General features: G+C 44.2%; 1 protein-coding gene across 21 annotated transcripts in view; it reads right to left on the bottom strand.

Moving 5' to 3' along the window:
• ERI3 (ERI1 exoribonuclease family member 3) overlaps window positions 1-14,655 on the bottom strand; it is a 134,323-nt gene extending 119,668 nt beyond the window's left edge. For 8 of the 21 annotated variants that reach the window (XM_016961202.4, XM_016961223.4, XM_016961250.4 and 5 more), the window contains exons 1-2: window positions 14,213-14,361; window positions 12,172-12,247 (exon numbers count right to left, since the gene is read on the bottom strand). In XM_016961202.4, coding sequence (XP_016816691.1) covers window positions 12,172-12,247; window positions 14,213-14,347 — 211 coding nt within the window. In that variant the 5' untranslated portion in view covers window positions 14,348-14,361. Of the gene's footprint in view, window positions 1-12,171; window positions 12,248-14,025; window positions 14,362-14,580 lie in introns of those variants that run through there. The other 13 variants (XM_016961252.3, XM_024345226.2, XM_024345228.2 and 10 more) reach the window with 10 other exon arrangements.
• Window positions 14,656-14,898: the final 243 nt, after the last annotated feature.

The following is a 14,898-nucleotide window of genomic DNA, read 5'->3' as shown; positions in this document are numbered from 1 at the left end:
GCCTATATATATAGTAGGATATACGCTAGTGTAGGTCCTCAATTTCCCTATCCCTATAATGAGATTTCAGGGGGATTCAGTGGAGCTAAGACCAAAAAATATTTTAAGTTCTTCATGGATCCTGTACAAGCACAGCACTTGTTTTCACCACTGCTTTATAGCCTCACCAAAAATACAGCCAAAACTCAGCCCAGGTAGACAAACGCTGGCTTGAGTTTCAATATGGAGTCTCCTGGAAAGGCAAGAGGGCCAATATCCCTTTGAAAGCCAGAATCTTCTCATCGCCTATTCCTGAATAGTACTGGAAGCCTTAATGAGATGGAAGACACCAGTCTGCTCAAATTACCCATTCTAGTTTGGATCCAAAGTCCCTCAAGGACTTAGACTCTTCTCTAACCCCATAAAAAAGTGTAAAGACTTCTGAAAGTCCTAATGTTCTACAGTGTGCACAGAATATGCGTAGTATATACAGTCAGTCAATCCTGTCTACCAAATACTATAAGCAATTAAGCATGATGAGTAAGGAGGGCTTCCAAGTTTGAATCCTAGCTTTACCACTTACTACCCATGGCACCTTGGGCATGCTGTGTTCTTCAATTCCTCATCTGTAAAATGACAATAACAATAGCACCTACTCCTTAAGTGAGAATAAAATGAGACAACACATGTAAAGCACTAAGACCAGTGCCTGGCATATAACAGCCTAATATATATTAGCCTAATGTTATTACTACTATCCTATTGGGCTATGCCCACCTGGCCAAGCCTGGATCCCCAGATTCTGGGCCTACAAATCCAATTAAGTCATAAGGCAGCCTCAGAGAGTAATATCGATGTCTTCTGCAACCCTAAAATGCTCTAGACCTCTGACAGAGCATACTATATATACCCTATTCTGATGGCCAGTGGTCCTCTTGCCTGCAGGCCTTGCTTTCTCACCTGATTTCATCTACATCAAAAAGCTTCTTTTGGCCAAGCACAGTGACTGCACCTGTAATCCCAGCACTGTGGGAGGCTGAGGCAGAAGTATTGCTTGAGCCCAGGAGTTCGAAACAAGCCTGGGAAACACAGTGAGACCCAATCTCTACAAAAAATAAATTAAAAATTAGCCAGGCGGGGTGCTGCATGCCTGTAGTCCCAGCTACTTGGTAGGCTGAAGTAGGAACATCACTTGAGCCCAGGAGGTTGAGGCTACAGTGAGCTGTGATGGAGCCACTGCACTCCAGTCTGGGTGACAGAGCAAGACCATGATTCAAAAACAAAACAAAACAAAACAAAACAAAAAAACTTCTCTCGTAGGAAGTCTTGAGAGCAGACATTAGGAGGTCAGGCCTCCACATATCAGCAGTTACTGGATTCCACACTTCCCTTACTTCTAACAACCAAGCTCAGTTCAAGTCAAGAAACAGAGGGTAGCTCTTCCTCTTCCCTTCCTGAAAAACTCAATCCTAAAGCCATTAGGTGCAGCAGAAGAGGGCAGATATCTACAACGGGTGGAGTAGGGTGAGCCAGAGAGGTCTGGGGGACACTGTCAAGAGCCCAGGCAGGGTGAGGAAGACATCCTTGCAGAAGTGGGAAGGTGTGGTGCAGCATGTCAGAGCCGAGGGGGATGTGGAGAGCATCCATGTCTGCTGGCAGTCTGATGTGGGGTGACACACGCAGGGTAAAAGAGGCACTCATGAAGGATAAAGGGCAGTGGCAGTAATGAGGATTAGCTACCTACAGAGGAACTGATCAAAGAAGTGCATATATTAAGGATAATGGGACCCAGGTTTCTCACTGTTAAGAGAAAGGAGTTAAAATATGGAAAGGGAGAAAATCTGTGGTGTTGGATTGGAATTGGCAGGAAGAATGTGAACTCATGGTTTCTGATTAGATGTGTATCAGATAGATAGATGGATACACACACACACACAAATATACACACATATGCATATATATTTTCTAGCTCTATTTAAGGAAGAGCCAGGGAGCAGTAACAATGGCAATGAGCACACCTAGCACTCCATTGCCTTCTTGTTTTTTTTTTGAAGACAGGGTCTTGCTCTGTTGCCCAGGCTGCAGTGCAGCGGCACAATCATAGCTTACTGCACCCTCGAACTCCCAGGCTCAGGCAATCTTCCCACTTCAGCCTCCCAAGTAGCTTGGACCACAGGCATGTGCCACCACATCCAGCTAATATATATATATATATATATATATATATATATATATATTTTTTTTTTTTTTTTTTTTTTTTTTTGTAGAGATAAGAGTCTCACTACGTTGCCCAGGCTGGTCTTAAACTCCTGGGCTCAAATGTTCTTCCCACCTTGGCATCCCAAAGTGCTGGGATTACAGGCATGGGCCACAGCACCCAGCCCCAGTTGCCTTCTAAATACCATTCCCCACTAAAAGAAACAGAGGTCCTTAGAGAAATGGCTGATTCCAGGGATGCAGCAAGAGAAATACAAGATGAGCGCATAACATCTTGTATCAGAAAGCAAGGAAACACCCAAATAACGATGGGAACATACCAAAAGGATACAGAAGCCACCCACTGGCCAAGAAACAATGATAGTAATGGATTATAATGCACTGAATAGAAAACCATGAGTCCATAAAGATATAAATCAATAAAATTAAACTTTGATGTGAGATATTTACATAGTTTCAAAGTATCACCCCACAAAATACTTATTAATTACAACTAGCAGTAATTTTATGATGGAGAAGCCTGGCAGACATCATCTTAATCAAGTGATCAAAGTGAACATTATCAATAATGGGATAAATCAAAATCACACAACGAGAAGAACAAAGCATCATTTCTGTTATATTCCTGAAGCTACACAACCTAAATCTAATCATGAGAAAATGTCACACAAACCCTAATTGAGAGACAATCTAAACAATAACCAGCCTGTAATCTTCAAAAGTATCAAGGTCATGAATGCCAAGGAACGTTTACTGAGGAAAGTCTAAAGGAGACTAAAGAGACTTGATAACCAAATGCAACCCACGATTCTGAACTGGATCACTTTGCTGCAAAAAACATTCCTAGGACAACTGGCAAAACTTTAATGGGGTCCAAGGTTTATATAGAGGTTTTATATCAATGTTAATTTCCTGATTTTGATGGTTGTATTGTGACTAGGTAGGAAAATGTCCTTGTTTATAGGAAATACACACCAAGCATTCAGGGTGATGGGGCATTAGGTCGGCAACTTAACCCTCAAATGGTTCAGGGAAAAAATTCTTTCTACTGTACTTACAACTTTTATGTAAATTTGGGCTGTTTCAAACGTTTTTTTAAAATTGTTTTTTAAAATCAGCTGGGTGGGATGGCTCACACCTGTAATCCCAGCACTCTGGGAGGCCAAGGCAGGCAGATCACTTGAGGTCAGGAGTTCAAGACCAGCCTGGGCAACATGGCAAAACCCCATCTCTACTAAAAATACAAAAATTAGCCAGGCATGGTAGCACACGCCTGTAATCCAGTGACTCAGGGGGCTGAGGCAGGAGAATCGCTTGAACCTAGGAGGCAGGGTTTGCAGTGAACTGAGATCACATCACTACACTCCAGCCTGGGTGACAGAGACTCCATCTCAATAAATAAATAAATAAATACATAAATACATAAAATTGTTTTTTAAAATCCATGTGCAATGTGGTTACAATTTTAAAATTAAAAATATCACACAGACAGTATTTGAAGAGACAGATCTCCCTGTAATGCCCACAGAAGGTAGGCTGCATGTTCTCTCTGGTAGAGAGGCTCAAAGCATCTCTCAGCCCAAACAGTATCTCTATCCAGCCGAGTTTCCATCAGAAGAGCCCCTACTCAATGCCCACTTCACTGGCACTCCTGCTACCATACAGCCTTCTCAGGAAACACACCTGCTCCCTGCAGCAGCATCCCACTTGCCCTTGCACCCTCCGGTGTCTTAGGGATTTCTCTTTTCTATTGATGTCTTTATGTTTTAGTCACAAATTTGCAGGCTATAAGTCTATAGCTTATAATATCAACTGGGACTTTGAGTATCTAAATGAGGGCCAGAACTCAAAAGAAAGTTTATGATTCTGCCTATTTCTGCAAACTATCTTTCATCAGAGACTAAGATTTATACACATTTATTCTCAGACATCCTTTTCCCTCTCCTAGCAAATTAAAGGTATTAAGTAGCCCATGGCAAGGAGGAAAATGAATGATTCTCTCCTCAATATGAAGGGCCCAGGTCCCCAGTGGGGACAGGGGAGGGGTAAATGGGACTGCCACAGGGCCAGCCCGATTTGGAGAAGCAGGCCTGCGCCAGAGCCCCTGGAGGATGGTCTCTGTGCAGAGTATTTACACAACAGACACCAATGGCTCCTCTGCAGCCATTACTGTCTATCAGGTAAATAACACATGTGCCAAAACACACATTTAATGAGGGAAATAATATGCCTTTATAAAAAGACTCAATCTGTATTTACCTGAGAGACCAAAGAAGCACCAAATCACCAGATTAGAGGAACCACAGAGGAGTCGTTCTGGTGTCTTGGGTAAATAGACATTTTATAGCCTCCATTACTGGAGGGGTGAGCGGAGGGGGTCAACCTTTAACATCCACACACACAGGCCAAGGGAGTCCTCAGGATGGGAAAACAAGAGGAGCCCACTGTGAAACAGGTGGTCTACTCCCACTTCCACCTCCCCAGCCACATGTACTTGGGATCTCTGGGATGGTGTATGTTTATACCACCCCTGGATTCAATTCATTCCATTAAAAGCCAGACTAGGAGGCAGGGATACATCCTAGTAACTCCAAGTTACCTGCAACAGGTTCTGAGTCCAGCTGACTGAAAGCACCTAGGAATACAACAATCATAGCTTCCTCAGTTCTCAGTCCTGGTGTAAGTCCCCAACCCAATCTGACCTGCAGTATCACAAGTGCTCAGGCACCTGAGTCACAGAAACAACAACAAAAAACACAGTAATACCTGTCTGGAACTCAGTCACTGGTTTTGTCTCAAGCAGCTAAAAATAGCCTGGGAAAAAATACAAATAAACTGCATCCCTTCAAAAGTCATAATCTTCAATCTAATGAATATATCCTTACTGCCAGAGCACTCTCTGTGTGAAAAACAAACTGTCAAAGGTGAAAGAAAACCTAAGAGGCAACACAGTCCAACCAGCCAGGGAAAATGAGATTAGAAAGAGAAAAGGACTGCCCAAGGTTCACACTGCAAGAAATAGTAAGAATAGAACCCAGGCTCTCGACTCCAAGGCCAGGGTCTCAGGCTACTGCTCCAACACAAGGAAAAGGCCTCACTAGTCATTTCCCAAGCTATGCAGTCTCACAGAAGAGGCCAAGAGCCTGAGGACTCTGTCTAGTTTGTTGAAGGCTAGAGGTTGAAGACAAAACAAAGCTTGACATGCCCTGGAAGCTCCACATGGTCCCAATGCGGAAAGGAAGCAGGAACTCTAAAACTGAGTCCTCACCTCAACAAAACAGTCTCCTCTTCTCTACACTCAGTCCCTGCCTTGGCCTGTAGCTACAGCTGCTTCTGCTCCAAGGCACAGCTATGGAGAGCTCCCCCAACTCAGAAGCAGCTGCTAATAATCCCAAACTACCAGCAGAGCTAAAATCACTAAAATCTTCAGGAACACCAAATTCTGAGGGCAACATCATAGGTTACAGCAGGCTTGCTCTCCCCTTTAACTGGTCTGTTTCAGCAGCTCCAAGAAACACATAAAAAGAGGCAATTGTTTGTGATTTGCCTGCTGTTTGCTAAACCAGCAGCCATGCCCAGTAGCTTGGGCAAACTCCTTTCAGCGGCCAAAGCTTGAAGACATCTTTTTGCAAAGTCCTGCAAGTCAGTTGCAACCTCATCACACACGAGAAGGGGCAAAGCCTTGCTTCCTAACACACCATAAATAAACTAGAGATGGATGGAGGGCAGGGTATGGTAGCATCATCCCTTTAAGCACCTCTCACATTTGTAGACAGCATCTGATCCCAGAAGAGAGGTACCCAGAACTGTTAAATACTTCCTATACTCCTGGTCCCAAGATGGGGAACTGGTGTAAAAGCAAGGAGTTATATAATCTAGTGGGTAATAGACAAACCTAGGTTCAAATCCTGACTCTACTACAAATTATTTGTAATAATAGCTATAATAATAATAATACCTATGTCTTTGGGATTCAATTCAACCGTGCGATGTACAAAAAGTGCTTTGCACAATAGCAAGCGCTCAATAAAAGGGAGCTGTTACTACATGAGAAAGAGAAAAAGCAAACACCCTTTTCTGAAAATCTACTCCAAGCCAGGCATTGTATCGATGATTTACATATTTTATTTAATCCTCCCAAGTATCAAGCAGAATGGGTAAGAATATTCTCATATTACACATGAGGAAACTAAGGGCTCGGAGGTGCTCAGCTCTTTGGGGCCCTGTTCTCTACCACGTGTGATGGCCCACATTTCCCCACATGACTGATTCCCTCCATCCGACAGAGGGCCAACAATGCATATCAACTGCAGTTTTTCTTTTGAGGCAAAGTGTAACTTTAACTAAAAGTAACTCAACCTTAAGCAATAACTAAGTCTATCCAAATCATCCTAACTAGTTTTCTTTTTTTTTTATATTTAAAAAGAAAAATTACAGGCCTGAGCACAAGAGCAGAAAAGAACGGCAGCACAAGGAACTCGAAGCCTCTTCTCAAACAAAATTCCAGAGGAGCAAATCTTTCCATCTTAGAGTGGAAACTGGCAGGAGGCAGGGTTATAACCAATTCTTACTCAAGTACCCAAATGTGACGTTTCCTTTTACAAATTTGTGCTTTGGCAAACGCTGCTCCCTATTTTGGAATGCACTTCCATTTTTTGCCAGACAAATTATGACTCCTTCCTTAAAATCCAGCTCAAATCTCCCCCCTTTTGGTGGCTTTCTCTGACACTCCATCATAAAGCTAAATGTTTAAGTATGATCCAGTGGCACAGTTTATTCCTACTTCATAACTTTTATCTCACTATGTTGTAAGATATTAGGTATGTTTCTTCTACTACCAGTAATTTTCAAAGAGTTAAGGAAGAAGGATAGAAGACAGCAGTATAGGTGAATGTGTGCATGTGTTAAAAAAAAAAAAAAAGCATGTTTGACATAATTCTTTGACTTGCTTGTTAGACTAATGCATTTCAAAATTTCAAATAGCATTAAAGAAGAGCATGAGATTGTTTTGTTGTGTGTGTGTGTGTGTGTGTGTGTGTGTTTTAATCTAAACTGTGCTAAGTCTCAGAGTTTTTAAAGCCTGAGAAACACTGAGCTAGATCCCTAAGGGTAAGGACCACATTTTATTCATTTCTGTATTCCCAGCACCCAGCACAGGACCAGGCACAAAGTAAGCAAGAGTAAATGTTTGCTAAATGAATTAATATGCCCACAGTCATGATGCCAACTGCTCTGGAATTAGAACATGCTAATTAGAACAGAGCAGGGCCTAAGCAGCAAACAAAGCTTCTTCTCTTCCTTTCTTTATCCTTCCTCCTAGCCCACCCCATTCTGTCCTCCCTAGTTAAAAAGAGAGAAAAAGAGTGAAAGAAAGAGTGAGAGACACAGAGAGACAGACATGGAGAGAGAGAATTGCCTTGGTGCCGGAATACCATTAAAAGGATTAATTTAGGGACCAGTGTTTGGACTGTCACATCCAATCACTACCCACAGATCTACAGCTTCCCAAATCAGGCTCATGCAAAGAGGAATCAATTGCAAGGACACAGAGGGTCTGAACAGGCATACTAATGGCCTCCTGAGGTGCCAGCGGCCAGCTCTGACACTCCCATAAATTATCCGCCTTTTGATTTTACCTGTAGCTGTGGGGCACAAGGCACAATTTTGAACACATCAAAGCAATCCCTGGTAACCCAAGGCTCCTCAAGGAATGTCCCCAAAGAGGAAAGCCTAAAAACAATGATCCAAAAGGGAGTCTGCTTCCCAACAGTTCTGGTTCTAGCAATCATTAATTAAAACCCAACAGAACCAAATGGATAATGTGGGACCCAAAGCAAACCTAGTAGATCTGGACACGGCATGCATCAGACTGCAGTTCTGCAATGACTATGCACCTCTCACTCAAGGAAAGTGAAATCACAGCAATAAACTAACACATTTTCATCTGGATGGCAAATCTGCCCTAGCTTTGACAGTACCTCGCAGCAGGACCTCAGGCAACTCATTTAACCTTTCTAGGCCTCAGTTTCTTCATATGGTATCAAGGACAAGAATGCTGACCACCTGACCCACTTCCCAGAGTGCTGGTGAAAAGTAATTTTAAAAAATTTGAGAGGCACTTTACAAAGATGTAAGGCCACAGGGTGTCAACACTAATAAATGACCCCAGACAGACAGGGAGGAATGCTGGTCACACTTTGGTGAATTTCTATCGAGAAGCTGCTCACTCGATTTGCTTTACTGATGGTGTTGGGATTAAGGTCCACACTGAAAAAAGTTCTGGGATTGTTTTTTGTTGTTTTGTCTTGAGATGGAGTCTCACTCTGTCACCCAGGCTGGAGTGCAGTGGCTCGATTTCAGCTCATTGCAACCTCCACCTCCCGGGTTCAAGCAATTATCCTGCCTCAGCCTCCTCAATAGCTGGGACTACAGGTGTGTGTCACCATGCCTGGCTAATTTTTTGTATTTTTGTAGAGATGGGGTTTCACCATGTTGGCCAGGCTGGTCTCAAACTCCTGACCTCCTGACCTCAGGTGATCCACCCGCCTTGACCTCCCAAAGTGTTGGGATTACAGGTGTGAGCCACCACGCCTGGCCAGTTCTGGGATTCTAAATGAACACCCATTGTCCGAAAATTTTCCATTATGAAAAGCAGTGCCTTGCTTTAGTTGTAAATTCCTCCTGTCTGCTGGCTGCCACCACAAGCAGCTATCTTTTTAGCATATGTTCACAACGACAACTGTGAGGACACAAAAAATACGAAGCCAAAAGCCAAGTCACCCAAATACTGGCTGCTTTTTAAAAACTTATTAATTATATAAAATTTTATTAGTGATAAAAGTTATCAAGACACTGTGCAGAGAGTTTTACATTATTAAATCCTTCAGCCAACTCGATTGTCTCATTATCTCCATTTTACAGATAGCAAAGTGAAGCCCAGAGAGGAAGGCACTTGCCCAAGGTCACATAAACACTGCTATCAGAAACCTACACTAGGGCTTGTAGGATGAAGACCTCCTACAAAGGAAAAGTAGGAAGAAAGGGAAAGCGCAGACATGGGACCCTCAGCTCTAACCTATCCATCAGACGCTCACCAAATACAATACTTTATTTGGTCCCTGTCCTTGACATATACCATCATACCTGAACTAGGAGACATCTCCAAAATGTCTGGAAGAGGCCATCAGTCTTCTACAAGCAAGGAAAGGAGAAACCAAATAGGACATATATAGAATGAGGACAATTTCCTGGAAAGCTTAGGAAAATGGGTCATCCTCTGTGTGTACAGTTCAAGAAGTTCAAATTAATTGACAATAAGCTATGAGCCCTAAGACCAAGACTCCTTCCAGGGCTCCGTTTATTCCATACTTCATTAAAATATAGTTTCCAAAGGATTTTAATCTTTTTTTTTTTTTTTGAGACAGAGTCTCGCTCTGTTGCCCAGGCTGGAGTAAAGTGGCACAATCTCGGCTCACTGCAACCTCCACCTCCCAGGTTCAAGCGATTCTCATGCCTCAGCCTCCCAAGTAGCTGGGATTACAGGCACATGCCACCACACCCAGCTAATTTTTATATTTTTAGTAGAAACGGGGTTTCGCCATGTTGGCCAGGCTGGTCTCAAACTCCTGGCCTCAAGTGATCCACCCACCTCGGCCTCCCAAAGTGCTGGGATTATGGGCATGAGCCACCGTGCCCAGCTCTTTCAATTCATTTTATACCATCTTTCCCTTTCTACATCTTTTCCAGTCTGTAAAATAGAAGCCAGTATCTCCAACAAATTCTTTGGTAGACATTCTAGTAGATGGGTAGGAAGTTAGTAAAGAGAACCGTTATATATGCAAAGATTCAGTTATACTCTTTCTTTTATTTATAAGAAAAGCATATTTATAGATCAGTTTTGTTGTTTTTGGTTTTTTTGTAGAGTTGGGTCTCAGTATCTTGACCAGGTTGGTCCCAATTTCCTGCCTCAAGCCTCAGCCTCCCAAAGTGCTGAGATTATAGGCACGAGCCATCGTGCCCAGCCATATACTCAATTTTTAAGGACCAAAATAATGCCACAGAAGGGAAAAATAAAATGCTATCCACGTAATTGCCACAGCCTCCTGACTAGTCCTGCTGCTTCCAGTATCGTCTGTCCCCTTCAATCCATTTTTCACAATGAAATCAGAGCAAACTTTTTTTTTTTTTTTTTGAGACAGAGTCTTGCTCTGTCACCCAGGCTGGAGTGCAGTGGTGCCATCTCAGCTCACTGCAACCTCCGCCTTCTGGGTTCAAGCAATTCTCCCGCCTCAGCCTCCCAAGTAGCTGGGATTATAGATGTGCACCACCATGCCCAGCTAATTTTTGTGTTTTTAGTAGAGACAGGGTTTCAACATGTTGGCCAGGCTGGTCTCAAACTCCTGACGTCAAGTGATCTGCCCACCTCAGCTTCCCAAAGTGTTGGGATTACAGGCGTGAGCCACCACGCCGGCCTGCCAACTTTCTAAAACATAAATCTAATGTCAGTCTACTGCTTAAAACCCTTTAATGGCTTCTTACTGTTCTTAAATCTGATCCAGAGGTCAGCAAACTATGTCCCATGGGCCAAATCTAACTGTCACCTTTATTTTATAAATAAAGTTTTACAGGAATACATCCATGCTCTTCCTTTTCATACTGTCTGTGGCTACTTCATGCATAACTGCAGAGTTTAGTAGAGTTGAGAAGTTGTGACAGAGACCCAAAGCCTAAATATTTACTATCTTATCCATTACAGAAAAAATTTGCAGAGCACTAATCTAATCTTTTTTCTACTCCCTGGTCTAATCCTAAGAGTTTATAAGGCTAAGGCTCTGGCCTCTGCTTAGCTCCTGCTTCATCTCTCCCCATATCCTCCTGTCCCCTGACCACTAAGTACTCTGTTTCAGCCATATTGAACTTTCCCAAATTCAACAAAGCTCTGACACTTGGTCCCTCATGTCTTCACCTAATTTTTTTTTTTAATTTTCCGTGTTCTTTGAGGGTTCGTTTAATTCTATGTGAGGAGGTTTACTTCCTCTGAGAGGCCTTCCCTGAGTCTACAAGTCTGGGTTAGAGAGCTTTCTGAGTATTCCCAAAGCCTCTACACTTCCCTTACTATAGCACTCTCAGATCATATCATAACTGGCTTTTTACTATCAGTCTCTCCCATGAATTTGTAAGCTCTATGGTGTCAGGGAAGGTGGCTTTCTTGTTCACCACTACAATCCCAGGAACTAGCACAGTGCCTGGCCCTTAGCTATTGAACAAACAAGCTCGAGTCCCTGGATATCAATCATCCAGAGTATGCCTCTTTAGCTGGTCCCTGATCCTTGTAAAACAGACAGGTTGGAACTAACCACCCACCAAAAGGTGACGTGCAACCTAAATTAAACCAAGATCCCAAAGGCCTTGGCCAAATACATTAGCAAAAGCCAAACGAGAGCCAGGTGTAGTGGCACATGCCTGTAGCTCCAGATACTTGTGGGGAGGAGATCACTTGAACCCAGGAGTTCAAGCCCAGCATGGGCAACCTAGCAAGGTCTCATAGATAGATAGATAGATAGATAGATAGATAGATAGATAGATAGATAAATGTTTAAAGCCAAATGAAGATGTTTCTTCCTATTTTCTTAAGATGTGTATTTCTCAGGATAATGGGCTATTCTGGTTCTATTCAACCATCCTGAACCTAAAGTAGGTGCTCATGAGATGCCCATAAAGCAGTTGTGACAGAACTTGACAGTCTGGATCTCCCACCTCCAACTCTTACCACTTTAGAAACTTTAAGTAAGTTTCTACAGACTTTGAGCATATGTTACCTTATCAGAAGAAGCTACAAAAAAATATGATTCATTTAGACTTTGGGGATACATGGGAAAAAAAATACAATCTGCATCAGCCCCCACCCCCTACCCTCCAAGCCCAAATACTCAGAAGAAAATAAAGCCAGACTTGACCATGCAACAGGATTCTCACCTCTCCTTACTTCGAAGATGCCAAGACCGGCAGCTGGGGATGCTGAAGGTTCTGTGAGAGCTGGAAAGCCCCAATGCTGTGGATAAATACACATCTCTGCAACAAGTCTATTTCAATACCAAGATCAAATCCCCATGAAGGATACTACACCTCAAACTCTAAACTCAAACTTTGGGATAACTGCTATCTATGTGGAAAGACAGTGCCCCCACAGAGCTTTCAGAAACTATTAGTACTACATTTGTAATGATTTTCATGTTCTCTAGTCATATACTTTTGCTCCTATGGAGGCTCACCTCCTAGAAACACTAAACATTTACCGAGAAAGATAGCTATGAAGTGGTGCCTCTGGGTAGTTTCAGAATCCTAGTCTAGTCAAGGAGGAAGACACTGGTAAGGCTGACAATATTCAGAACTAAGGAACTAAGGCTGGGCCAGGACTGGGGGAGGGGTTGGTTGCCACAAATCCACAAGCCATACTGCAAATGGCCACATAGACTAGGAAACACTTTCAGGATAGTTCCAAGCCTGCTTCAAGCTCTAAGAAAGTCAAGGTAACTAAATCCCAAGTCAAAACATCAATAGATACCTATCATCCTTTTCAACTAATTCATATCCTCCAAAGGACCAGAAGTTGCAGAGATGCCCCTGTTAGTGATGTCTTTTGCATAAAGAAACACCTAGGGTTGGAACTAATATATTCCTGTCTACCATTCCACACATTTAAGACTTTCTTCTACTCAGATCCCCTGGGAAAAGGCCACTCACCAATTTACCCCACCACAAAGAAAACACTTTTTAAAATGAAAGGGAATAAAAGCACTTTTATTTGGAAATTTCAAGTTGGAAGAAGAGCTCTTAGCCAAGCTCTATGACCTAGCTAGCTGATTATTTACAGGATCTTTGGGCAGGAATTGTTAATGAGCTTTTAATTTGGAGTGCTTAAGTTGCCAAAGTGCTCTGAGCTCCAGTGAAGCACCACAGAATCCATAAAGGAAACCTTATCAATCACTTCCCGGCAGCTCCCTTCCCCCAACCCCCACCTCCTGAGGAAAAGGCAGCCAAGTGGGTTTCTAACCAGGATCACAGACACACATTAGTGGAGTCACACTCCAAGTCCCTGTTTATAAATTGGCTTTTAAATGGTAGGAGATTCAGGTATAATAAACTAAGCTCCAAGCAAGAACCCACTAAAACAAGGCATGCTGTATATGATAAAGTCAGAATAAAGCAGAATTTGATGAAGCCAATTTCTGGGAGAAACTCTACAATCAAAACTCATTTAGCCACTCACAACCTACTGTAGTTTGAATAGCGTACACTCTTTTAGCCAATAGGATTCATGTTTTGCTGCCCTTCCGCTGGGAGACTGATTAAATGTCTGACAAGAGTAAATACCATTGAAGTGGCCAGAGACCTCTCGCAGACACAACGATGGGCACTATTTGTTGCAAAATCCAGCTCTAAGGACAAAATCCAAACCCCCATTGAGGGGCCCCACATCCAGCATCTTCCAAGTCAACAAGGAGCAGTTATATTTTGCAAGAACTCGCAGTCAAGCCTCAATCCAAGTTCATGCTTTTTTTAAGAAAACACCTGTTGCTGGACCATTTGCAAGACAGGCAAACAGAAAGCTAGCCAGGTTAGGCCCTTATTCACTCCTTCCACCATCACTACTACCACCGCTTCAGATTTACAAAGAGGTAAACTGCTAACCTGGTGTGTGGGCATGTGTTGGGGAGAGGGTCAAGGGAATGTTCTACCTACAATCTCCATGCTCCATTTCTAGCCTCTCTGGTCAAACCTTTTTCTTCTCTAGTAATCCCAGTAAGTCAACCCCCTTAATAAACTCACCCATCCTGTCTTGCAAAGCTCTGCCCCGCTCCCCCTCCGCCAGAACATTACTCAGTAGATTAAGTAAGCATCCAGGGTAAGCACATGGGCCAGCACCCCAGGTTGCATAAATTCTGTGCACCGCGACCCTCACCCCGCATGCATTAACCAGGGCCCAATCTTGGCGGGGCCATTCAGCATCACCCACCCCGGGGTGTTGCCCCCAACTCGGGCCCATCCAAGTCCAGGGGAGAGTAAGGGGAGGGGCGGGGGGCCAGGAGACCAGCCCTCCTTCCCAGGGCCGCCCCCGCCCCCCGTCAGCAGCGGGAGAGGCTGTCGCCATGGCAACGCCCCCTCCTCGGGGCCAGCGCGGCAGGCTCCCTCCAGGTGCAGGCCCCGACGTCTCCCTCGGCCTCAGCAAGCGCTCAGGGCAGTTGGCGGCGGCGGGCGCGGCCCGCGCCGACTGCGGCGCCGGCCAGGCAGAGGCAGGGCCAGCTCCGCCCGCTCCCCACCGCCCGTTCCCGGCCGCCTGAACAGCGGCAGCCAGCACCACGAGTCCACAACACACCGACTCACCTCCGCGCACTCTGACCCCGACCGACGCGGCGGACGGGCGGGCGCTCTGGCCAACCGCTGAGCCCGCTGCCGGCCCCTTTGACCAATGGGCTGCAGTCAGGCGGGGCTTCTTCTCCCCAAACGCTCGCTCTCCCGCCGACATGCGCGCTAAGGTATGTCAAGATGGTGACTCCAGGCCGCCGGCCTTATGGGACTTGTAGTTTTGACGTTGCACAAACTCAGAAGAGAAGACGGGGGCGGGGACATCACTTCTGATCTGTGAAAGGAATTTTTTTAAAATGAAACTTTCTATGGCTTACAGCGATCTAACCAGGATCA

The sequence above is a fragment of the Pan troglodytes genome, chromosome 1, assembly GCF_028858775.2.
Source record: "Pan troglodytes isolate AG18354 chromosome 1, NHGRI_mPanTro3-v2.0_pri, whole genome shotgun sequence".
In the NCBI taxonomy this organism is placed as follows: Eukaryota; Metazoa; Chordata; class Mammalia; order Primates; family Hominidae; genus Pan; species Pan troglodytes.
This window is presented reverse-complemented; position numbering and strand designations above follow the sequence as displayed.